Source organism: Helianthus annuus, chromosome 7 (assembly GCF_002127325.2).
Source record: "Helianthus annuus cultivar XRQ/B chromosome 7, HanXRQr2.0-SUNRISE, whole genome shotgun sequence".
NCBI lineage: Eukaryota > Viridiplantae > Streptophyta > Magnoliopsida > Asterales > Asteraceae > Helianthus > Helianthus annuus.
Window position 1 is genome coordinate 139,819,081 of NC_035439.2, and position 27,552 is coordinate 139,846,632.

The 27,552-nt window shown below is 32.8% G+C and overlaps 2 protein-coding genes and 1 long non-coding RNA gene across 5 annotated transcripts; 1 reads left to right on the forward strand and 2 right to left on the reverse strand.

The window, feature by feature from the left end:
* Positions 1-1,343: 1,343 nt before the first annotated feature.
* Positions 1,344-7,687, reverse strand: LOC110867393. Of its 3 annotated transcripts, XR_002551566.2 has the most exons (8): positions 7,612-7,687; positions 7,024-7,091; positions 6,001-6,074; positions 2,705-2,796; positions 2,280-2,346; positions 2,114-2,198; positions 1,825-1,892; positions 1,344-1,450 (listed from the first exon to the last, which is right to left on the reverse strand). It is a non-coding gene; the product is annotated as an uncharacterized LOC110867393 (long non-coding RNA). The 3 variants fall into 3 exon arrangements; XR_004862863.1 differs by lacking the exon at positions 2,114-2,198 and having other exon boundaries at positions 1,372-1,450; XR_002551568.2 differs by lacking the exons at positions 1,825-1,892; positions 2,114-2,198; positions 2,280-2,346 and having other exon boundaries at positions 1,374-1,450.
* Positions 7,688-16,150: 8,463 nt separating this feature from the next.
* On the forward strand, positions 16,151-19,409 carry LOC110868801. The gene is made up of 5 exons (XM_022118057.2): positions 16,151-16,170; positions 17,418-17,475; positions 17,558-17,816; positions 18,871-19,214; positions 19,311-19,409. Exons 1-5 carry the CDS (start codon positions 16,151-16,153, stop codon positions 19,407-19,409), a joined length of 780 nt encoding a protein of 259 aa, XP_021973749.2.
* Positions 19,410-22,415: 3,006 nt separating this feature from the next.
* LOC110868800 (3-ketoacyl-CoA synthase 12) lies at positions 22,416-24,156 on the reverse strand. The gene has a single exon (XM_022118056.2). The coding sequence runs from the start codon at positions 24,035-24,037 to the stop codon at positions 22,649-22,651; it is 1,389 nt and encodes a 462-aa protein (XP_021973748.1). The 5' UTR covers positions 24,038-24,156; the 3' UTR covers positions 22,416-22,648.
* Positions 24,157-27,552: the final 3,396 nt, after the last annotated feature.

Genomic DNA, 27,552 nt, shown 5'->3' on the forward strand with positions numbered 1-27,552 from the left:
TGAATATTACTCAAACACATCTTATTTAATGAATCAAAATAAAAACACATAAACCTTGAATATTACTCAATTTATGACTACTATCCCACAAAACAAAACTTTGTCAACAAATTATACTAACTTATGCAATGGTAAACCATAAAAATAACAAATTAATTTAGATGATTAACCTTGCAGAAAACCCAAATCGGGAAAGTTTACCAGAATCGTTAACGAAAAAAATCAGACTCAAATTGGGTTACTCAAGCGGATATTAATCACGAAAAAAATCAGACTCAGATTGCCATTACTTCAAAATTTAAATTTAAAATAATGATTGAATTCAAAATTTAAAATTTAAAATCTGAAAATCAAATCACTAATATCCAATCCCGTAAATCAAGCAAACTTATTAGAAAAATCTAACCTTTCAAATTTAAATTCAATATACAGATTCGAAATTTAAAATCAAACACATTAATGGCAAACTTTCAAATCTAATAAGTTCTATTCAAACTTATTTGTCTACAATCAACAAAATCTCATATAACCAGCAATTTCATACACAATCAAAGGTGTCACAATCAAACACAGACATAATTCAATCTACACATTTCTCATAACACAGTCTCTAACATCACTAACCTGTAGCAATAATTCAAAACCCTAACTAATGTGTTGTGCACTCACTAATATCTGCTACACATGTCTCATTTATTCATCTTCACAATTTCAAACACATCTTATCTAATACCTTATGCCAATTAACAAAATCTCATACATCAATCAGCAATACAATGCACATTCAAATACCTCACAATCAATTTCAAACATCAATCAATATACAAAATTTCTCAAGGCACAAATTTTAATATCACTAACCTAATGCGCTACTACTCAATAATGTGTCGGTGCCATGAAAAAACATCATAACCTTAACTAATGTGTTAACTTACCAAGGCTCAAGGCAGTATATTTTCCCAATGTTCTTTGTCCGACGCATCGTCACAAATCTAACAACCAAGTCAATCAAATTATTAGTTAAAACCCAATAAACAAAGTATACTAATATCCAATCCCGTAAATCAAGCAAACTTATTAGGAAAGACTAACTTTTCAAATTTAAATTCAATTTACAGATTCGAAATTTAAAATCAAACACATTAATGGCAAACTTTAAAATTTAAATTTAACATAATAATTGACTTCGAAATTGAAAATTTAAAATCAAACACAATAATGGTTTATTCCAAAACTTAAATTTAGAATAATGATTAACTTCAAAATTTAAAATTTAAAATCTGAAAATCAAATCACTAATATCTAATCCCGTAAATCAAGCAAACTTATTAGGAAAGTCTAACCTTACCAAGCAAAACCAACCGACATGGTATCAATTTACAGCAATAGCAAGCATATCTCTGTCCAACATAGTTGCAGCCAAAAACTCCGGACCATCCAAAATAAACACCTAATGAATCAAAATAAAAGCACATCCCTAAAATTACAAATAATATAGTTAAATCATCTCATAAAAAAAATCAGGATTTCAAAACATTCAAAATTTAAAATCAAACACAATAATGGTTTACTTCAAAATTTAAATTTAAAATAATGATCGACTTCAAAATTTAAAATTTAAAATCTGAAAATTAAATCACTAATATCCAATCCCGTAAATCAAGCAAAATTATTAGGAAAGTCTAACCTTTCAAATTTAAATTCAATTTACAGATTCGAAATTTAAAATCAAACACATTAATGGAAAACTTTCAAATTTAAATTTAAAATAATGATTGATTTCAAAATTTAAAATTTAAAAATCAAATCACTAAGGAAACATACCAAAAATATAGGATCATATTCCTCAATCAACTTTAACAACGAATGAGAGTTGTTTTTAGGACCCATAACTTCAAAGGAAGTAACCATTGTTTTAAAAAATATATAATGGTAATATATTTATAGAAACAAAGTCTATTTACAGAAACCGAATTATAATTCCGAATCAAAAATAATCTTTAACAACAGTAATCTGTTTATAGAAACAAAAACAACTTTAAAATTGAAATCAAAGGCATCTTTAAAGAATTAACAACTAACCAAATACAAAAATTATAACTCAATGACTCACGATAAATCATCATCACTAATTTTAAGACATTGACATATGGAAGTTGTTCTCCCCACAATAAGGTTGCAAAATCATATGGTATTTCCTATCAATCGAAACAAAAAAAAAAACATATAAGTTGCAATAACTTATTGTGTGCACAAAACTGAAAACTTAAGAAACATACCAAAAATATAGGATCATAGTTCTCAATCAACTTTAACCACGAAGGAGCGTTGTTTCATGATCCATAACTGCAATGGAAGTAACCACTGTTTAAAAAAAAATATAACGGTAATCTATTTATAGAAACAAAGTCTATTTACATAAACCGAATCATAATTTCGAATACAAAAATCATCTTTAACAACACTAATCTATTTATAGAAACAAAAACAACTTTAAAAAGAAATTAAAGACATCTTTAAAGAATTAACAATTAACTAAGTAAAAAAATCATAACTAAATACAAAAAATTATAACTCACAAAACAAACCATAAGAACTTCAAAATATAATCACATAAAATTTCAAATTAACACCTAAAGACAAAAATAAAAAAGAAAAACTATACATATCAAAAAACAAACAACACCAACAAAACTGAACTAACCTGTTTTTGGTCGACGAACAATTCGAAAAATATAGGATCATAGTCCTCAATCGACTTTAATAACGAAGGAGCATTGTTTTCATTATCCATAACTGCAAAGGAAGTAACCATTGTTTAAAAAAAATATAACGGTAATCTATTTATAGAAAAAAGTCTATTTACAGAAACCGAATCATAATTTCGAATACAAACACATCTTATCTAACACCTTATGCCAATCAACAAAATCTCATATGTACATAAACCTTGAATATTACTCAAACACATCTTATTTAATGAATCAAAATAAAAACACATAAACCTTGAATATTACTCAATTTATGACTACTATCCCACAAAACAAAACTTTGTCAACAAATTATACTAACTTATGCAATGGTAAACCATAAAAATAACAAATTAATTTAGATGATTAGCCTTGCAGAAAACCCAAATCGGGAAAGTTTACCAGAATCGTTAACGAAAAAAATCAGACTCAAATTGGGTTACTCAAGCGGATATTAATCACGAAAAAAAATCAGACTCAGATTGCCATTACTTCAAAATTTAAATTTAAAATAATGATTGAATTCAAAATTTAAAATTTAAAATCTGAAAATCAAATCACTAATATCCAATCCCGTAAATCAAGCAAACTTATTAGAAAAATCTAACCTTTCAAATTTAAATTCAATATACAGATTCGAAATTTAAAATCAAACACATTAATGACAAACTTTCAAATCTAATAAGTTCTATTCAAACTTATTTGTCTACAATCAACAAAATCTCATATAATCAGCAATTTCATGCACAATCAAAGGTGTCACAATCAAATACAGACATAATTCAATCTACACATTTCTCATAACACAGTCTCTAACATCACTAACCTGTAGCAATAATTCAAAACCCTAATTAATGTGTTGTGCACTCACTAATATCTGCTACACATGTCTCATTTATTCATCTTCACAACTTCAAACACATCTTATCTAATACCTTATGCCAATTAACAAAATCTCATACATCAATCAGCAATACAATGCACATTCAAATACCTCACAATCAATTTCAAACATCAATCAATATACAAAATTTCTCAAGGCACAAATTTTAATATCACTAACCTAATGCGCTACAACTCAATAATGTGTCGGTGCCATGAAAAAACATCATAACCTTAACTAATGTGTTAACTTACCAAGGCTCAAGGCTGTATATTTTCCCAGTGTTGTTTGTCCGATGCATCGTCACAAATCTAACAACCGAGTCAATCAAATTATTAGTTAAAACCCAATAAACAAAGTATACTAATATCCAATCCCGTAAATCAAGCAAACTTATTAGGAAAGACTAACTTTTCAATTTTAAATTCAATTTACATATTCAAAATTTAAAATCAAACACATTAATGGCAAACTTTAAAATTTAAATTTAACATAATAATTGACTTCGAAATTGAAAATTTAAAATCAAACACAATAATGGTTTATTCCAAAATTTAAATTTAGAATAATGATTAACTTCAAAATTTAAAATTTAAAATCTGAAAATCAAATCACTAATATCTAATCCCGTAAATCAAGCAAACTTATTAGGAAAGTCTAACCTTACCAAGCAAAACCAACCGACATGGTACCAATTTACAGCAATAGCAAGCATATCTCTGTCCAACATAGTTGCAGCCAAAAACTCCGGACCATCCAAAATAAACACCTAATGAATCAAAATAAAAGCACATCCCTAAAATTACAAATAATATAGTTAAATCATCTCATAAAAAAATCAGGATTTCAAAGCATTCAAAATTTAAAATCAAACACAATAATGGTTTACTTCAAAATTTAAATTTAAAATAATGATTGACTTCAAAATTTAAAATTTAAAATCTGAAAATCAAATCACTAATATCCAATCCCGTAAATCAAGCAAACTTATTAGGAAAGTCTAACCTTTCAAATTTAAATTCAATTTACAGATTTGAAATTTAAAATCAAACACATTAATGGAAAACTTTCAAATTTAAATTTAAAATAATGATTGATTTCAAAATTTAAAATTTAAAAATCAAATCACTAAGGAAACATACCAAAAATATAGGATCATATTCCTGAATCAACTTTAACAAAGAATGAGAGTTGTTTTTAGGATCCATAACTGCAAAGGAAGTAACCATTGTTTTAAAAAAATATATAATGGTAATATATTATAGAAACAAAGTCTATTTACAGAAACCGAATCATAATTCCGAATACAAAAATAATCTTTAACAACAGTAATCTGTTTATAGAAACAAAAACAACTTTAAAATTGAAATCAAAGGCATCTTTAAAGAATTAACAACTAACTAAATACAAAAATTATAACTCAATGACTCACGATAAATCATCATCACTAATTTTAAGACATTGACATATGGAAGTTGTTCTCCCCACAATAAGGTTGCAAAATCATATGGTATTTCCTATCAATCGAAACAAAAAAAAAACATATAAGTTGCAATAACTTATTGTGTGCACAAAACTGAAAACTTAAGAAACATACCAAAAATATAGGGTCATAGTTCTCAATCAACTTTAACCACGAAGGAGCGTTGTTTTCATGATCCATAACTGCAATGGAAGTAACCACTGTTTAAAAAAAAATATAACGGTAATCTATTTATAGAAACAAAGTCTATTTACATAAACCGAATCATAATTTCGAATACAAAAATCATCTTTAACAACACTAATCTATTTATAGAAACAAAAACAACTTTAAAAAGAAATTAAAGACATCTTTAAAGAATTAACAATTAACTAAGTACAAAAATCATAACTAAATACAAAAAATTATAACTCACAAAACAAACCATAAGAACTTCAAAAGATAATCACATAAAATTTCAAATTAACACCTAAAGACAAAAATAAAAAAGAAAGACTATACATATCAAAAAACAAACAACACCAACAAAACTGAACTAACCTGTTTTTGGTCGACGAACAATTCGAAAAATATAGGATCATAGTCCTCAATCGACTTTAATAACGAAGGAGCATTGTTTTTATTATCCATAACTGCAAAGGAAGTAACCATTGTTTAAAAAAAATATAACGGTAATCTATTTATAGAAACAAAGTCTATTTACAGAAACCGAATCATAATTTCGAATACAAAAATCATCTTTAACAATACTAATCTATTTATAGAAACAAAAACAGATTTAAAATTAAATTAAAGACATCTTTAAAGAATTAAAAACTAATTAAATACAAAAATTATAACTAAAATACAAAAAATTATAACTCACAAAACAGTGCAAGATATACCTTTTCTTCAACTTCTCATAGGAACCCATTCAATAGTTCCTTGTAGGGGAAGGAGTCTGAAAGAAGCTCTTCACCTAAAATTACAAAACACAAAAAGTTTGTGAGATATGCAACTCGAGTACAAAAACAATAGTCAAAGACTCGAAGCATCCCTAAAATTACAAATAATATAGTCAAAGCATCTCATAAAAAAAACATCAAGATTTCAAAGCATACAAAATTTAAAATCAAACACAATAATGGTTTACTTCAAAATTTAAATTTAAAATAATGATTGACTTCAAAATTTAAAATTTAAAATCTGAAAATCAAATCACTAATATCCAATCCCGTAAATCAAGCAAACTTATTAGGAAAATCTAACCTTTCAAATTTAAATTCAATTTACAGATTCGAAATTTAAAATGAAACACATTAATGGAAAACTTTTAAATTTAAAATTTAAATAGAAACCTTAATTCCGGAAAAATTATCATACTAAAAATAAATCACTAAAATTTAAATTTGAGGTTTCAAAAAAAATCATTAACAAAATTTAAAATTGCTCAAAATATAAATTTAAAATTTGAATTCCGGAAATAGAAACCCTAATTCCGGAAAATAATCATACTAAAAATAATTCACTAACGAAATTTAAAATTGATCAAAATTTTAAATTTAAAATTTAAATTCCGGAAATATAAATAGAAACCTTAAAATTTTAAATTTGAGGTTTCAAAAAACGTAACACCATTTATTTATAGAAACAGAAACCTTAATTCGCAAAATTATCATACTAAAAATAAATCACTAACGAAATTTAAAATTGCTCAAAATTTAAAATTTAACATTTAAATTAGAAACCACAAAATTTAAAATTTAAAATTTGAATTCTGAAAATTATATCACTAACATCCAATGCCATAAATTATCATACTAAATATAAATCACCATTTATTTGCTATAAGTTTAAAACAAAATAAAAAAAGATAAATATCAGTTTACTTAAAATATGAATAGTAATTAGAATACACATAAACGTACCAAAAATATCGGGTCATCTTCATCAATAAGCTTTAAAAATGAAGGACTGTTGTGCAAGGGATGCATATCTGAAAAATATATATGAAGGTTTTTAAAAAAATAAAACGGTAAAGTATTTATAGAAAAACAATCAATATTCCTAAATCAACAATCAATAAGCTTTAAAAGATAATTTAATCAATTGAGAAACTTCCAAATTCAAAAATAAAAAGAAACGGTTTAAAAAAAAAAATATTTATTTTTTAGAACCAAAATCAATATTCCGAAGACAAAAACATTATACCGGATGAAAAAATATCAGACCACTGTAAATCTTCATCAACACAATCAAAAAACATCGGACACAATCAAAACATATCATCATCAACAACAAACTAAAAGACTGTAAATAAAAATATGAGAAACATGAGAACAAAATCAAAACATCAACAAAATATCATTTCATATGATTGGAATCGGATAATGCAAAATCATCATCAACAAACAACCAACAAACAACGAAAAACAAAAGAAATACCGAACAGAAAGGATAAAATCAAACTTACACAAACTTAAAAAAAAAGAAAACAGCTATAACATTTAACTAACCTCTGTTGTTTCACGAATGATCGGAGTCCGATTTTATCCAAGATTTAGGGTTCCACATGAAAAACAAAATCAACAAAAATTAGTAACTTTGATATATGTAGATGATGATAATAAAACCTCTGATCTTGATTTTGTTTGCAAAAAAAAAAAAAAAAAAACAGAAAGATAAATGTTCAATCGCTAGATTAAAGATACACAATAGATAAACAACAAATTAAAACAACATACCTTCATTTTTATGATCAGATCTACAAAGTTTAGGACAAAGAAGAAGTTAATAGCATTCGACACAATCTTTATAAAATCAAGTTTCTATAGAATTGAATAACATAAATAAAGTAGATTTAGGATTGATTGTGTAGATTACAATCGTAAAACAAAGAAATCAGAAACAATAAAATCAAAAACATAGAAACATACCTTTGATTGGTTAATAGGATTGATTTGTGTGAAGAAGATGATGTTGCAGAGATTTGGCTATGGTTTAGAATTGAGGATCTTGGTGGTGGTGATAGGAGAGAGGATGCAACTTAGTTTTTTAGGGTTTGTAAAGTGTGTGCAAGAAGAATGAGAAAAAAAGGAAATATATACTATGACCCGAATTCGAAAAACCCGACCCAACTCAATTCGGATCCCGCCTTTTTTCCTTGGCTGATTGTACAAAGCAAATTGGGATTTCCCTCCTAAACCAAATTGCCACATCAGCCTAGATGGCCAAAGACAAAGGACACATAGCCCAAATCCATCTCATTTATATATATATATATATATTAACTAGGAGTGTTAATTGTGTCGGGCTTGCAGGTTGAAATTTATAAGCACAAACATGGTCTATATATGTTTTGTGTATCAAAGACACTAATCCTAACCAGGACATATATAATAGCGTGTAACCATTTGTGTAACCCATTTATATATACATCTAAACGAGTCAAAAGGGGTTGACGAGTAATGAACGGGGTAAATGGGCCATAAACCGGGTTTGTGGATTGTAATTAATCAGGTAAAAGGGTTAACGAATTGACTTCAACGGATAAAAATGTCATATCTCACATGATGCGTTAATTAAATGAGTTACACTAATACGTCAATGTGAAGACCACATGTTTATCAAACATGTTAAACATAATGAAAAACGTGATTATTTTCATGTCAGTTTCGTGTTGTATCAAGCATTGATAACAATGTAGTTTACTATATATCTCTCTCTAATTCGTGTATGTATCACTCTGAGATTAATGTATTTCGATGCTACTCTTAAAATTCTTAATCGGTTAATGTAAATAGAAACATGAACGAGCATGTATATTATGTAGGAAAACGTGTACCATAAAAAGGTATGTAATCAGACTAAAGATTATCATTATATAGTTAGGAAACAATCACAACGTTCAGTTGATAGACAAAAATGTTTCATGAAAGAGTGACAATTGATGGCTAAAATTGTTACCATCGACATTAACTTCTGTGAGTAAGAAATTCCTCGGCGATTAAGTGCAGGCCTTATTTTAATATTAATGGGCACTTTAAGTTTAGCTTGTGGCCCACTTAAAAAGCTAATAGAAAAACTTTCATTTATTAAAATGTTTTTACTTGCCCTTCGAGACTACTGTGCGATTCATTTTTTCTTCAATTTGAAAATCATATAAACACGTCAAGTACGTTTCAGTTTATTTAATTCTTTAATTTAGCTTTAAAATATATAAATTCCTTTATTTTGTTATTGTTTTCATTTTAGTTAATTAGTGACCGTTTGTATTTATTACATTTTTAATTTAACATAAAGATCTACCATTCATAGTAACCTTTCATAAAAAAAAATAGCTCAAAACAAATATTAACCGGTACAAAAGCTAGTTATAATATCGTTATAGTGGCTGTAGTACACTCATCAAAACAAATTATTAAATAAATACACTTTTGTGTTTGCAAAAATTACATTGCAACCCCTCGTCATATAAGTCTGGTTCCGTCGTCACTGCTAACGATTGTAGTTATGTATTGCCGATATCATATATCATATTCGCTATATTGATCACAGGTGTTACTAATGGATCAGTTTGTACTAGTAATCAATTCTTCCTGATGCCATTTACTACTCACGAACCGAGCAACCATACCAAATCAGAAAGAAAAAAAAATCCAATAGAATGATGGGTTTCATATAATTATAGGAGTGGTGTAAGTCAGAATGATGGGTTTCATATAATTATAGGAGTGGTGTATGTCAGATTTGATATGTCATGTATTAATAGTCTTAATTGCACGAACTGAATAGTAGAAAAGGTACGTAGATAAACAACAGTACGTTTTTTTATAACTAATTAATTCATCAAGGTGTTCATGTCAAAATAAAAAACCTTTAGCTACATGTACATTTCCAAAAAGAGAAAAAAAATATATGCAAAAGCTTATAGTGAAAATGCAAATAGAATGCAGTTGATGGTGACTTAAGGATGCAAATTAAACATATATTCCACATCATCATACTCAGTAAATCCCACCAATACTAAAGCTAAGGTAAGGTCTGAGGAGGGTAAGATGTAGACAGCCTTACCTCTACCTCAGTGGCGGAGCTAGCCTAAAAATTCAGGGGTATCCTAAATTTTTTTTTGATTAGAGGTATCCTTTATATAAAAAAGATAAAAATTTTACACTACGTAGACGAAGTTGAAGGATATTTTTACACTACGAAGAGGGAGTTGAGGGGTAGCCCGGTACATTGGTTCCGCCACTGCTCTACCCCGTAGGAATAGAGAGACTGCTTCCACTCGGATATAAATTAACTTTATTAATGTTTAGGTTTGAAATATAAATTTATTGAAGTTGAGGTCCGTATTAGGGTGGGCGGGGCGTAAATCGGGGAGTGCCGCGGGGAGTGGTTTCACCGATTAGGTGGGTGCCGCCAACCTCACGGTGAGGTAGAGAGAGGGTGTTTCACCGGTGGGGAGGTGCCGAAGAGAGGGGGAGGAGAGAGAGAGGGGACCAATCAAAAGCCTTACTTTTTTTTTTTTTTAAAAAAAAAACCAACTCCCCTAATAGGGGAGTGCCGCCATCAAAAAGGGGTATTAGGGGAGTGTTAGAGGGGAGTTGACGTTGCATTTTATGGTTGGTTATGTGTAAAAGGAGGGACTCACCTAAGAGGTGAGCACCCCTTACACCCTTATAACTTTATTAATGTTTAGGTTTGAAATATAAATTGGTTAACATAGACCCGCACGTTGTGGGGGTGGGGGGGGGGGGTTCGAATCTTTTTAAACAACCGATATGTTGAAGTAAACCAACGTGATGCAGTGAGGGGGTTGGTATTATCCGAAACCTTATATAAAAAAGTGATACCGTAATAAAAATTTCAGGACGTCAGAACAAAAAATTGGTTAAAAGAAATTGAGAACTTTATTGAAGTCAATGCTTGTATGAATAATTGATTAAAGTTTAAAATTAGAAATATAAATTGATTTAAAAAATAGGTGATGGTCTCAAAACGGTTGCAAGTTAGCGATTGCCTATTTTTTGGTGGTAAAAATCATAAAATTTTGGTAATCAAAATCAAATTATAGATTGCAGTCACAAATGCTTGTAAATAGCCAAATAGGTGAAATAAAAGTTAAAAATAAAAGTAAAATACGGTTACAAAAGTTGCTACCATTCAAGGGCGGTTAAAAACGGTCTAAAAAATTAAAAAAAAAAAAAAAACTAATTTTAATGTAAACTTTAAACATTGGTCACCCTATATTATATAAAAATAAAAGTTTAAACCTGAATATCGATCACAAAAAGTTACTTGCGACTAAAAAGGGCTTGGCTTATCCGGGATTATAAATTTATAAGTTAGGTAACAAATTACTTCACTACCTAATTAGACGAGAAGCCATGACCTTTAGGAGTTTAGGTCTAGTGGCATTAGTGATTGCCGCCTACAAATGTGGTAGGTGTTCAGATACCAACAAATACATGTTGATTAGGTGGTATTTAGGAGTAACAAAATTGTTAAAAAAAGGGTTTTACGTTTACAAATTTGGCAACGCGCAAATTAATTTTGTATTTAGGTTTTTAATGATAAGGGTTTGAAATGGTGAAACAATATGTAATCTTGTTTGAAGGTTTACCTAATATATGTTGAATGTAGTTATGTTTTTGTATTTGTTATTTTTTTTTTTTTGAATTGATATTACTACAAATAATTTTTTTTTAAGCAATCATAATTTTCATTCCAATCATCAGGGCAAATTACATAAGGATAGCAGGTAGACGAGCAACTAACTGCGCCGCCATTCCTTTCTGAATAGAAAACCCTAATCTACTAAAAACAAAGCCTCGCCCCTCAGGGGTCGAAAAGTTGCTGTGGACCACACGCTGAACCCTGGACAAGAAACGAACTGCCTCTGGCGCCAAAGAGCCAAACGTGTCAAACGCTAGGGGGACAAAGGCATGCTGATTATCCTCACAAGCTTTCGCGTGCTTTTCCACCTTCTTCGACTCTGCTTTTAGAACCGCTTGCCCCGCCACAAATCCATTTTCCCGGAACCCGGCTAGGGGGGATACACCTGTGAGATCGACACAAGCATGTTTCCCGCCCTCCCAACCAAAAACTAGCACGTCAGCCGGGCGTAGGGTGGATCTCCTCTCTGACGGGTCTGTAAGAAAATTAACCGGTGCCTCTTTCTTTGCCGAGATCCCTGCTCGTCTGAGAATATCTATTAACGCGTCTCGAACAAAGTCATGGCGATACTTAAACCCCGGCAACTCTCTACAGTGTAACGCATGCTCCCCGTATTTATCCAGGCATGCTTTACGGCAGACTGGGCAAGTTTCATCATTCGGGAACATGGGAATCATCAAACGGTACTTAAGGATTGACGGTACTCCACCGCTGACATACGTTGACCCAAACCTTCAATAGGAATAACAGTTAAGAAATCTTGAGCGTGAGGCCTCCGTAGGCATTCAATGACGGCTTTCTGGCGGGGGGACAAATGGAAATCTTCTCCCAAACTTTGTGCGATTCGACAACAAAGGGCATTCGCCAAAGTTTTCTGTGGCTTTTTGGGGGCGGTGTCCTTGTTAGAGAAACCGCCAAGATCAAAGTCAGGTAGAGATTCATGCAAGCGTTCCAAGGCGCTGGCATAATCCAGATCAATGTTAGGAACCCCGCTGTTACGTAATATGTGGTCCTGCAACTCCCAAGATTGAGACCTGGAAGCCACAAAGGCATAGGCAGCCAAATCGCGGGCCGAGAGAAGGCCCAACCCACCAAGCCGCATTGGCAATGTCGCGATCCGCCACTGTAGTTCACCAAAAAAAGGACCCCCACATACGACAATGTCTTCTATTGCCTCCCGAAGACCTTTATCAAAACATGAAACAGCATCATCCACAAAGGGGGGCTGGCAAGTTCGCAAACCAAAAAACAACTTTGCAACCCCCATACAAGATCTAAGCAAAAGAAGTTCGCTTTGAGGATCCCGCAACAAGGGAAGGTGCCCCATAATGTCAACAGCGCGCGTTGCCCTCTTAGCCGCTAGACCACTAATAAAACTAGCATCACGGCTGACTGCCCCTCCTAGCAGTTTGACACCTCTCTCCGGCCTCCCAATCTCACTGGGGAAAAGCCATGGCCGGACCTTCACCCCGTTACATGTCGGCCAAAATAATTCAGTTTTTCTAATATTAAGCCGTAGCCCCAAGGCTGGACCCTCCGAACCGATGATGTCGAGAGCTTTAGCAACCTGAACAGCGTCCCCGATAATCATCCCGTCATCCAAGTACCATGCATGAAAGGGGAGTTTACAGTACAAGTAAATGGTATTATATAAGATCATATATAAGTACAAGTGAACATAAATGCATTTACTTTATATTTTATAAATTCTTCATCGACACTTTTGGGTCCATCTTAAAGCATTTGTTTTTTTTTTTGGTTCCCTTTTAACGTTGTTAAATTTTTTTTAAAACATAAAGGGAACTTCATAAAAACACACAAGTCAAGGCTATACAACTTACAAAATGTCAAATAAAAACTAATGTCAAATAAATGCACAAGACCAAAGATGACAATATGAGTTGTCTAATGTCGACGGTCACTTAACATTTACATCTTTATATTTGATGCAAGGGAAAAGTAAAGTTACATCGTTATATCTTAAATATCTTGTCTAATGGTAAACCACTCATTATTTTATCATAATGTTATTAATCAAACAGGTTAAATGATAAAAACAAATCTTTGTACTTACTAATTTAAAACGACTTTCACTTATTTCTTATAGTCTTTTATCTTTTATTTTTGGGTTTTCATGGTACTTCACCTTAATTATTCCATATTCTAGAAGAAAAAAAATAGTTAATGGTTTCATCATGTTTTGGTCTTCGCATGCCTTTTCTTTATTTGTTATGGGTAAGCAAAAACACCCTCAAATTCACAAAATTCACATGCGAAGTAACACCGCGAGACATGTAATTGATCAGGATCCAGCCACTAATTATACTGAGCATTGATTTAGTAAAAAGAATGTTCACCAACCATAATAGTTAGTAAATATCATGGTTAAAGTTCAAAGTTTTAAGTTCAAATAACAGTTTAAGTAAGTGGCGGAAGCATAGGCAAAACAGTTTACACAAAGTTCATGGTTTAAGTTTATTTAGAACCCACGCAGGGGTTAAGACGACCACTACACATCCCCAAGCTGCAAGCTCTTGAGTCACTGGGTACCTGCAAAGCATGCAGTAGGGTATCAACATAATGTTGGCGAGTTCACGAGTTTGTCCAGTTTTTAATCCCAAAAACTTGTTTCAACAGTTAATTTACTCATTTATACCATGCCAAGGGGAGCTACCCCTTAAGTAAGCTACTAAACTGGTTTTATAATACCGAATACTATGCGACCGTACGTTTCCGTAAAGTGCCCCGTTTGTCAATGTTCTATCATCATTGACGGTTTGCCAGAGTCTATTAGTTCACTCCCGATCCCATACACGGGCATGGTGTGAGGCTGGTGAGACCTAAATAGCGCTATCAACTAATAACCCGTTCGTCTGGCCCCGACGACTAATCGGTATTAAGTAGTAGGGACTTGAGTGATAGAGTTTCGTTTAGTATTGCTTGTTGCATCCAATATAAATAGTAATTAGCTAAAGGTCCCGCATAAGGGGAGAAAAGTAGGTGTGTATCCCTTACAAGGGGATAGCGTTGTTTTAAGTTCCGTTTCCCAACCACCGGGAACGCATGCTTTAAAAGTTGTGAACTCACCTTAGGTTGCTCGGCAGATTAGTTTACTTGGTCAAGCAAGCTGGTCACCACGTCCTAACATGGTTACCAGTTTGGGTCAAGCTCGGATACTAACAAGTCATGTATATCTTACACGTTTCTAACACATAACATGCATATTATACTAGCATTCCTAATGTTGGGCTGATTCTAGATTAAGCAATAACAGTTAACACATAGCATACATAATACAAGGTGTTATTGGGCCTATCCTATCTTACTAACAGTTAACAGCAACATGTATCACAGAGTCCAACTTAAACAGTATCAGGTATGGATAGTCCACACACTTTTGGCCCAATAACGGAGACAAGCAGCCCAGTCGAGACCGGGCCGTCTCGACTCGAGACCACGCAGTCTCGAGTCGCAACCAAGAGGTCTCGAGTTGCGAATGGCTGGTCTCGAGTGGTGCTGGCATGAGTCGAGATCTCAGAGGTCTCGAGTCGAGATCATGAGATCTCGAGTCGAGATCTTGCTGGTCTCGAGTCCTTGATGTCTGCTGCTTGGTCTCGAGTTGCCACTTTGATGGTCTCGAGTCGCAACCGAAGGTCTCGACTCGTTTGTCTGATGTAGAGATCCTTCTAGAACCTCTGATGTACTATCCAATGGAATTGCATGTTCATGAAATTGTGTACTAACCAACCAGAATGCACAAACATGTTTTCTTGTCTAAATCCTAAACAAAACGGATCAAACACCACAATTTCAAACATTCATATCCAAATTCAAACTGTTATTCTTTAGGGTTTTCACATTCATCAAACATGAATATTCTAGCAAATCGATCCTAGCATATATTCCTTGATTTATGTACACATCTATTAAACCTCATATGTTGTATAGAATCATCAAAATAGTGTCATCATCCAATCATAACATTTATTCACTTCTATACAACTCAAATGTCAAGCTAGCATGTTAACCATTAAATCACTCCATTCTTCCTAACCATATGTGTTATTCAATAAACAAGCATCTTTTATCATGCAAACACTTTCATCATACACAAATAATAATCACAATGTATGACATCACTTAATCAACATCTTTATCATGTCTTTACATTACTAAACAACTAAGAGGGGACACTAACCGAAACCGATTGGGTGTAAGTGTGTTCGAGAAGGAATGATGATCGAGCTACAAGTCTTCTCCTTCCAAATTGGCTCCAAGAATGTAGGGTGTGTTGATGTTTAATGGTTTCTTGGGAGAGAAAGCTAGAGAGAGTGAGGGAATGTTTGGGGATTCAGGATGATGATTGAGTGTCCAAAAATGGGGAAATGTTGGCTTGGGTAAGGGTTTTATACCCACTCTAAGTCGGTGCACCCTAATGGGTTTCCGGGTGGGCTCAAGGGGGTGCGGCCCAACTGACTTGAAATTTATAAGTAACAGTAGTTCAGTATGTTAACTCTGTTAGTGTGATAACTCTGTTAGTGTGATAACTCTGTTAGTGTGATAACTCTGTTAGTGTGATAACTCTGTTAGTATGTTAACTCTGTTAGTATGTTAACTCTGTTAGGTATGTTAACTCTGTTATGCATGTTAAGAATGTAAACCCAGTTAGTCTATTAACTGTGTTAAGTCTATTAACTTTGTTAAATTATGTATGCAACTCTGTTAAAAGTTCGAATACACGAATACACGACACGAACCTACACGACCTTAACATGTATCGTGTATGACCTTAACAGGTATCGTGTACTAAACAGGTAGACACGAAACAACCTGTTAATTTTCGTGTCTAAACAGGTTAGACACCTGTTTACCTGTTATATACCTGTCAAGACATGTTAATATTTTAATTTTAATTAAATAAAAAATATACCCTTACTCATTTACTCAAATATAGATGGAACGACTCTATCTTCTTTAGTTCAAAAAAAAAAAAAAATCCTAACTCTCTCAAGTTACAGCCGACATCATCCATTCATCCAGATCCAGCGCCGGTCATCCACCGCCGGTCACCCACCACGCCGTTCATCCACCACGCCTGCATCCACCGTCAGTCATCCACCGCCGCTCATCCACGACGCAATTTAAAGGTAATTTTATATCTGTTTCAGTGAATGCCGTATATCTGAGTGAATGCCGTTTATATCTGGTTCAGTGTTTGGTTATATCTGAGTTATGCAGTATATATCTGGTTAAAATAAAAGTAATTTTATATCTGTTTCAGTGAATGCCGTTTAGTAGGAATTCACAACTAAGTTATGCAGTATGCACATCTTGGCATCTTGCTTATATCTGAGATTGCCGTTTAGTTTTTCACAGTATGCACATTGTACAAACTGATGCCGTTTAGCTTATATATGAGATTGGCTTTACAAACTGATGCAGTTATGCACTAAAATGATGTCGTTTAGCTTATATCTGAGATTGGCTTTACTAAACTGATGTCGTTTAGCTTATATCTGTGAACTTTCTGTAAATGAGCGAACTTTTATGATAAATGACTGTGAACTTTTATGGTAAATGACTGTAAATGACTGTGAACTTTCTGTAAATGATTGTGAACTTTTATTGTTTATGTTTATTGCAGATTAAGAATGAGTGATTCTCAAAGGAAGGTGGGAAAGAAGAAGGATAAGAAGTCCTATGTATGTTTATCTAACTTTTATGGCTTTCGGTTCAAGTTTGGTATTATTTTTTGTGTAACTTTATTTGTTTTCTCTATTGGAGGTGGAGTCAGATTCTATCAAAGTTGATCTAGAAAATGACACCTCAATGAATATGGATGTGGAAGATGATGAAGTTCACTCTGTGGAGGTAGATGATACAAACGATAGTGATGATAACAAATCAGGAGTAAAGAGACAACGAAAGGAAAGATCTATTGTGTGGCAATACTTCACTAAACTTAAAAAGAAAGCAGTCGGTGGAAAAGTTCCAAGCAAGTGCAACAAATGTAATCATGTTATCATATATGATAGCAAGCAAGGTACGGGGAATCATTCGAAACACATAAAATCTTGCTATGGTTCTAGTTTCAAAGATGTTGGTCAAATGATTTTAAATAGTGACATGATATTAAAGTCATCTACGTTTTCTCAAAGTACGTTCCGTGAGATGCTTGTAGCGGCTATCGTTTTGATTATAAGGGATTTAGAGATTTATTTAAGTATCTGCAACCTGATGTCAATATCATCTCTAGAAATACTGTAAAATCTGATTTACTGAAAATGTATAAGAGAGAAAAGGAAAAGGTCAAAGAAATGCTTATGGAATCACCTGGGAGGTTATGCCTAACTTCAGATTTGTGGACGTCTATTGCTACTGATGGGTATTTAGCAATTACAGTTCACTTTATGGATAAAGAATGGGTTTTGCAAAAAAGAGTTTTATCGTTTTCTTTCATGCCACCACCTCATACCGGTGTTGCTTTGTGTGAAAAGGTGTTTTCTATTTTAGTAGAGTGGGGCATAGAAAATAAAATATTTTCTATGACATTAGATAATGCTTCTTCTAATGACACTTTCATTGGGCTTTTAAGAGAACAACTAAATAAAAAATTACCACTTGTTTCTAGGGGTAATTTTTTCACTTGAGATGTTGTGCACATATTTTGAATTTGATTGTGCCAGATGGGTTGAAGCAAATTGATGAGTGTATTTACAAAGTGAGAGAGAGTATCAAGTATGTTAAAGGGTCGCAACAAATGAAGGAAAAGTTTATAGAGTGTGTTCAGTTGCTTTCTTTGAAAAGGAAAAAGGGGTTAAGGCAAGACGTCGTTACTAGGTGGAATTCTACCTTTTTAATGCTTGATAGTGCCCTTTTTTATCGACGCGCCTTTTGCCATTTAGAATTGAGTGATTCTAATTATAAGCATTGTCCGAATGCATTAGAGTGGGAAAAGATTGGAAAGATGTGTTCTTTTCTTGGAGTGTTTTATGATATCACAAATGTTTTTTCGGGTACAAAATATCCAACTGCAAACTTGTATTACCCACATGTTTTTATGGCTTACTTGACTTTGAAAGTGGGTATGGGTTCAGAAGACGAGTATATGAGAAACATGGCTGACTTGATGATGACAAAGTTTCAGAAATATTGGTCTGATTTTAGTCTTACTTTAGCCATAGTTGTGGTGTTGGATCCTAGATACAAATTGCACTTTATCGAGTGGAGTTATTCACAAGTTTATGGACGTGATAGCAAGGAATATGAATATGTTGATGAGGTTTTGCACTCTACTTTTCATGAATATGTCGAGTTAAATATGGATGGTGGTTCTTCTACAACTTCAAATGTCGCAAGTACTTCAGATGCTAGCAAAGGAGTTGAGGAAACGGGAGATGATGATTCAACAAGTGTCTTTGGAGTTAGAGCTAGACTTAAGGTAATTTATTTGTTAATATATATATTTTTTTTTAAATTGTTGTCTTTTAATCTTTTATATGTATTCATTTACTAATTATTTATACTTCTTTTTTAGGATTTTGATCAGTTTCAAAGTAAAGATTTTCTAGCTAACAAAAAAACAGATTGCAATTGTATTTGGATGAGTCAAGAGTTGATAGGAACTCGAACTTAGATGTTTTGACTTTTTAGAAAGCCAATGAGTTTAGATATCCCACACTTGCAGGGATGGCAAGAGACTTTTTGACAATTCCGGTTTCTACCGTCGCATCGGAGTCCACATTTAGTGCAAGTGGAAGAGTTCTTAATGAACATCGAAGCTCACTTGGTAAAGATACCGTTGAGGCTCTAATATGCACAAAGGATTGGTTATATGGAGATTATTGTAATGTCCCTTTTTCCTTGAGTTTTGTAAGGTTTTTATAACATAATATCACACTAATAGTATATGTTTGTTTGTATTTGTAGGTTCTAATGAAGTTAATTTGGATGAGCTCACGGAAGATATAATGTCACTTGATATTAGTGGAGAATCAAATGCTTCAAACTCAATGAACAATTCTAAGGTAACCACTCCAAATGCTTCGAGTAGTGTTGCTAAAAAACAATGAACAATCAAAGGTACTTACTCGAAATGTTTCAAGTAATGTTTGATAAATTAAAATTACTCAATTTATGTCCAATCGTCAATGCTAAATATGAGTACAATTATGTGCAGGTTTGAATTGTTGGAATTAAAGATCTGAGAAGAGAACCATGGGAACTTGGAAACTTTGAACTTGTTTTTAATGGATGTATTGAATTATTTAAGTCTTTTGTGATTTGCCGTTTATGGATTTTTGTTTTAAACTTGTTAAGTATTCGGTATTTTGTGGATTATTTAAGCTGTTTGTGAACTTTTGGCGAGTTTTGTTTCACTAAACAGGTTCTAAATATGTGATTATTTTAGTGTTCGTTAACAGGTATTAACAGGTAATTTCCGTGTATATCGTGTCGTGTTCGTCTTTGAAAAATAGGATACGGAATCTTATCGTGTCGTGTTCGTGTATGGCCTTTCGTGTATCATGTCTTATCGTGTCGTGTCTTATCGGGTACGTGTATACACGATATACCAGCCCTTTGCAAACCAATAATGTATACAACAAGATTAAGAAAACATAGCATAGTAGTCACATAACAATGTCTCTATTATATTTATTTGCATGCGCTATAAATATAATAATTTCAGAATAAAAAATATATATATTCTTTTAAGTTTCAAGTTCACCAAATTTGCATTATCATACGTCTTTAACTCATTGAGTTTTTAGTTAATATGATTTTCTCTAATAACTTATATTCGTTAACGTAAATAAAATTAGACATTTGAATACACATGTGTCTTTACTTTTTTTCTCGACATTCTAGAATAAATTTTATTGAAAACGAAGTTGTGTCCAAATAAAGAATATTTTGGTATCATAAGCATTAGCTATTATCGTAAACTATACAAAGTATCAGTACCGTAACAACGTCGTAACAAACCAAACTAATATCGACCAAAACCAAATTCCCACGTGTCTTATGGGTGGTCCATTGGCAAAGAGAAAGTTTTTAAACACATTAGGAGGGTGAGGTCTTGAGTTCAAGTCTCACAAGAATAAAAGAAATTTGCTGTTAAAAAAAAAGCTAAAAGCATTAACCAATATGATTTGTATTTATAAATCAGATTTATTGAAGTCAGGTTACTTTTTTTGTTTGATTGGTTGAGGCTTTTATGATTCATGATTTTATTTTACGTCTTGCTAAATAATTAGAACTAGTTTTTTTTTACGTCGCGCATTGCGGCGAAACCAAGCAAAAGCAAACGATAATGTAAAACAAAAGTGACTTGAAAATAAATCATGTTTTTTAGAAAGCTAAACCATTAGAACGGTTTAATTTATCATTGTACGGTTTTATGATACCAAATAAATACTTTATTTTGAGTACAACTTCGTTTTTAACAAAACTTATAACGGAATGTCGAGTGAAAAAATCAAGCACAACTACGTATTTAAGTTTTTAGAAAAAAAGTTATACACGTAAATTATTAACGAAGTATCAAATTATTTAATAAATTAATATGTTCTAAAAAAAAGAAAAATGAATTATTAAAAAAATGGTAAAGGAAATATAGGGTTTTATAAAAGGAAAAAAAAGGAAAAATATGTTATTAATAGTAAATTATAATAATAAACTATTATAATATATTAAATAAAATAATAATAAAAAGCTATATATTATTTTAAAAATAAAGTTACTATTCATCATACTTCGTTAACTATATATATATAATATAATATAATTCTTAAATACCTTCTTATTTGTTAAGATGTTCAATTTATATATTTTATATAATCATTATAAGTATTGTTTTGACTTTGTGAAGATATATTAGACATTAATATTAACTAAAAATTCATACATAATTTGTAAAATTGTTGTTTAGTACACACAAATATATACTAACAAAATAAAATAGAAAAATAAAATAATGAACTGGTTATGAGTCATATTATTATTCTTTTTTCAAAAACCAAAAATCATTTTAATTTTATAAAATTAGCTGGCTAAATATTAAATAGTGGGTGGCAGCCTCATCAAAAGTTTAATAGTTGTGACTTGTGAGCCCTACTCTTAAAGAGCTTCTACCAAACATCAAAATCACATTATAACCAAAAATGGTTCATTGTCATAAGTAATATTAATTCATTGAGTTGAAATCAAACCAACGGAATCTAGCTTGAACTGGAATGGAACTAAAAATAGACAGTAAAGAAGCCGATAAGTGGTAACATCGATGATTCGGCTAATCTTAGCACCAGATCGTTTGAGCTTAAAAAACCCTAATCACATTTTATTAATTAAATGATACATGACAACTACGCTATTTGCACGTACCAGGGGCGGAACTAATGTATAAAGAGGGGTAGCATGGGCTACGGCTCAACTCTGTATTCGTAGTGTATTATTTTTGGTTTTATACAAATGATACCTCTAAACAAATACGATAATATCCCTGAATTATTGATCTAGCTTCGTCACTGATTCGCACTAACCATTATTTAATAAAAAAAATTCAACAATCGAATATCAGAATTTATTTAGCATATACAAACAATAATACAACTTCAAGGTACGGTTCGGCTGAACAAAAGAATGTTCAATGTTGTATTTATTACAAAACGAATGCTTACAATGAAAAATGTTTACAGTAAATGATTATTTATGAAACTGTATTTCATCTATATAAATTCTGAACAAAAACCTTTATCAATTTAGTAAAATCCGAAAAGATTAATGTTTTTTTTTTTTACTTATTACTCAACAAATAAAAATATACATGTAAATTAAAAACAAACTTAATTAATTACCTTTAAATCATGAATGAATTTATGATTCCAATAAAGCTTCTAGCTCAGTTGCAGCATTTTCTTCATTAATCCATCCATATTTCTCAAAATATGGATTAACTAAAGACTTTGGTGGAAAATTATCTACACAATCTTCCCAAACATTTTTATCATCCAAATCTCTTGTTACCTCCCACATGCAACTGTTACACTTGAACCCGGATCCGAACCCGATCATCAAAACCCTATCTCCCTTTTTCAACCTCTTTTTAGCCTCCATATACCCTAAAACATACCACAAACTACTTGCTGACGTGTTACCAAATCTATGAAGTGTCATCCTAGATGGCTCCATGTCATCATCACCTAACCCTAAACTCCTTTGAACCCCTTCAATCACAGCCTTTCCACCTGGGTGCAAACAAAAATGGTCCACACCTAACTTGAAGTTCAAACCCACTTTCTTTTTGCCCCTTATATGCAAATATTTAGCACCAAATTTCTGGATGTTTACTAGCAAAACGAAGCGGCAGATCGCGGTTAATGGTAGTATCTTCGGCGCTATCTCTTTTAAGTTCTCGGTTAGAGCTCGCGTGGCGGTTTTTGGTAAGTTTTTCCCTAGGAAAAACCCTATATTTCCCTTGTCATCTTCTTGTTGCCAGCCACATGTGTGGGCTTCATCGCTTGCGCCCAAATGGGTTCGAACGAGATATTTTAGCTTGAACATGGCTCGGTTTTGTAGAGCCGGGTTGTTGGTTAAGAGCACTGAACAACCGCCACAGCGAAACAAGCAGTTGGTGAGGATCATGGACCTTTCTTTCCCGTTGTACCAGTTTGGCGCGATGGCCTCTGTGGTTAAGACGAGAGCGAGTTTGTTTCGATGAGTTTTGAACATGTTTTGGACGAGATTGATCGAGATCAAACTCGCGCTACATCCCATTCCTGAAATGTTAAAAGATTTAATATCTTCTCGCATTTTGTAATGGTTGATGATACGTGACGTTAGTGATGGGACTAACGTCAGTACAGAGACATTGACAACCAGTATGTCAATGTCCTGTGGAGAAACCCTAGATTTACTAAACAGTTTATCTAGGGTTTCTGTAAAAAACTCGTCCATTTCAAACTGGGTGTCGGACAACGTAGAGTTTGTCCCGTTTTCCGTGAAGAAGTTTCTTGGACCGTAAGTGTCTTCACCGATGCCTGAGCTAACGATAGCTCGCAACAAAAACCGATACTCCTCGAGAGGCAAGTTGCATCGCTTCATCATCTCACCGGAAAAGTCAGTGGAGACTTTCCGGTCATCAGGAGGCTTGAAGCACTCGTAATGCAAGATGTAACATGATTGGTTTCTTTTTTGGTCAATGAATTTATATAAGAGGTATACAATACAAACTACAATGAGACACTCTAATATCACAAGCATCATTTGAGTTGCTTACCTTGTGTGTGTTTATGCAAGTCAACACCAGACACTATCAATATTTATAATGAGAAAATCACCTAAAGATGGTAATAAACATTGATTTTTGTTTATACATTGAAATGGAACAAGGACCTTTTTAACGTCCAGGCCCATATATAGAGCATAAAGTGAACCTTTGTGATGGTCCACAACTTAACTCCAATAAATTTTGTCATGTACACAATAGTTGACATTTAACTTTTATTTTTTAATTACAACGGTTGCTCCTACTTTATTACATCAAGTCATCAATAATCCTAAATTAATCGCTTATGCCAAGATTTAACTTATATTTGATAACACAAATGAACCAGCTCCACCTATCTCAGACACAATTACGCGCTCTCTAAGCCTCTCCCTAGATGAAATTTTGTCGTGTGTACCCAAGAATGCATAATTACACTCTTTTTCTGTAAAAACTCTTTTAATCTTCCTAAAGTAATGTAACAATTTTTTACAAGATGTGAGCCCAGTATAGTTTGCCCCTTATAATTAAGCAGTCTACGCTAGAAGCCTGCAATCAATCAGTCATCACATTTCTAGTATATTCATATTAATATTAATATAATAAAGAATTACTCGTTAATAGTTGAGGCTGTTAGTCGTGATTTTTGTAGTTGAGACCGGTGGCGGCCAATTAACAATAGTTGGAATTATTTAAATCATTTCCTTTATTTTACACCAAAGGCGGATATTTTTTATGTACTGTTATAAAGAACTTAAAACTAAACATAGGTTACAAAAATTGCATTTCTAAACACTACTATTGATCATTTAATCGTAACCACATGGTGATTAAAACCCACATGTTACTTTGGTTTATATTGAAAAAAATAACCCTATTTTTTTTCTGTTTAAATTTACAGTTTTTTATTGGTTTACATCGAGATAGTTGGTAAACGGGCTACAAGCTGCGCCGCTACCCCTTTTTGAATAGCAAAACTAAGCCTTTTAAAAACTACGTCCATAGATCTCGGGGTCATAACATTACTATGCATGACCCTTTGAACTCGACTAAGTAGGTCCACAGCCTCTGACGCCAGAAAACCAAAAGTATCAAAAGCAAATGGGATAAACACGTGCTGGTTGTCAAGACACGCTTTCTCATGCTTGATCACTTTACCCGAAACAGCCTTTAAAGCAGCCTTTAAACCCTATATGCTATTACCATTAAATAAAACCCTTCAATTTTATTGCAAGATTGTCAAAGTTCATAATATGTACGTAACGATCAACTTGAATCGTAGTCATTTATTGGACAGGCAAAAAAGATATTTGCAGTTGAGTAGTTGCTATAATTGCTTCTTAAAGGAACATGCGTGCAGGAATTGGGAGCCAGTGGTGGAGATGTTTAGAAAAAGACTTTCGTTATGGAAGGCTGAGACGATATCGTTTGGAGGTAAACTCACACTCGTAAAGTCCGTATTGAATGCATTACCTACATATTTTTTCTCATTATATAAAGCGCCACGCAAAATCATCGATCGGCTAGAAAGTATTCGGAGGGACTTCCTTTGGGGAGGAACCACGGAACACGCAAAGATGTGTTGGGTAAAATGGAAGAAAGTGATGACACCGATGGATATGGGAGGGTTGGGTTTAGGATCGCTTAGGGAAGCTAATACCGCTATGTTGTTAAAATGGTGGTGGCGGTTTAAAGTGGACCAAGAAGGATTGTGGAGGAAAATCATATGGAGTATACATAGCGGTTCGAGAACTTGGAATTTCATTCCGGCAAAAGTGTCTCTGGCGGGACCTTGGAAACAGGTAGCAAAAACAGTAGATGAATTGGAAGGCTTAGATATAGAAGCACATAGTTTAATTCGAGTGGTACCGGGTATCGGAAAGACAGTAACATTTTGGACAGATTATTGGGCCGAAAATGGACCGTTATACCTGAGATACCCTCTTTTATATGGGCTGGAAAGAAACAAAATGGTCTCGCTTGATCAGAGGTGTAGCGGAGCGAATGATAGTCTAGAACCGACATTTCAGTGGGTGCGGGTTCCTGCGACAGGAGCTGAATCAGCAGAGCTGCGGAATCTTAAGGACGAGTTACGGTCATTTAACAGGAATGAGCAGGAGGATAAATGGCAATGGTGTTTAGAGGAGTCGGGCGAGTTCACGGTAAAAAGCCTAAGGAAACTATTGCAAAGCAAAAGCTTCACAGACTTGGACACATGCTGCACTTGGAACAAATGGAGCCCTATTAAGGTAAATTTTTTTACCTGGAGATTAGCTTTGGATCGGCTACCGACATTGGAGAATCTCGCTAGAAGGAATATACAGGTGGGATCTTTGATGTGTAAATTCTGCGGAGAAATGCAAGAGACATCGGAGCATCTTTTTATCTCCTGCGGATTGTCACAATCGGTTTGGGAATTCGTGCGAACATGGTGCCAGTTGCATAGGTTTGTGTTATTCGACGTTAAAGATGCTTTACAATATCATAAGGATGCTAGAGGATCAAAAAGATGGAAGACGGCGATCTACACGGTCATTCAAACCACACTTTGGTGCATATGGAGGGCACGGAACGAGGCAATTTTTAACGGTAAACAACCAATGGCGAGGAACATCAAGGAGGAGATTAAAGTATTGGGGTTTTTATGGTTAAAGAATCGAGCAAAGGAGTCAAATCTTACGTGGGAAAAATGGTGCAATTTCGATTTAAGGTATATGGGCATCTGATGTATGTTTTTGGTTTACTTGTTCTTGGTGTAAAATGGGTTAACTCAATGTTAACCCACTGATTAATGAATAAAATGATTTCGTTTGCTGTTCAAAAAAAAAAAAAAGGAACATGCGTGCCACTTGTGTACATAAGTCATGAAATGTGAGATATATATATATATATATATATATATATATATATATATATATGGAAATTTATACACGTATATGTATTTATCTCCATAGATATGCTCTTTCAAACTTTTGTAATAGTCCAAACTACAAATATCGCTATCAACCTTTTGCTCTACGTAGAAAGGATAAACAAATAGCTCAATAAAGAATTTAACACTTAGCAAACTTTTTGCAAACCCTTTAATTTGAGTGCAAGTTAGTAACATTAACCATGGATTATATTTTACGTGGCTTTAACTAAATGAATAAACACTTTTAGAAACTTGTTCTTGAATGTTTGCAAATGTCATTATGAATATGGTTGTTTTTGAACATATTATTAGAGATAATATCAACTTATATGATGAGTATAAATGAATATGACAAGTTTGAACAAGTAGGATAAGTTTAAATTTGTTATAGTTTGTTGGCGATGCATATTCCTTGATTTAGAATGGAGTAGGTTGTTATATATTGATGTTTACGTTTGTTAATTAATGTTGATTTAATTTCGTAATTGTCGAACATAAGCAAACTGTTAATTACACGTATACCAATTATATATAATGACAATATATTGATGTTTATGTTTGTTAATTAATGTTGATTTAACATCTTCTTTTTTCTTTTTT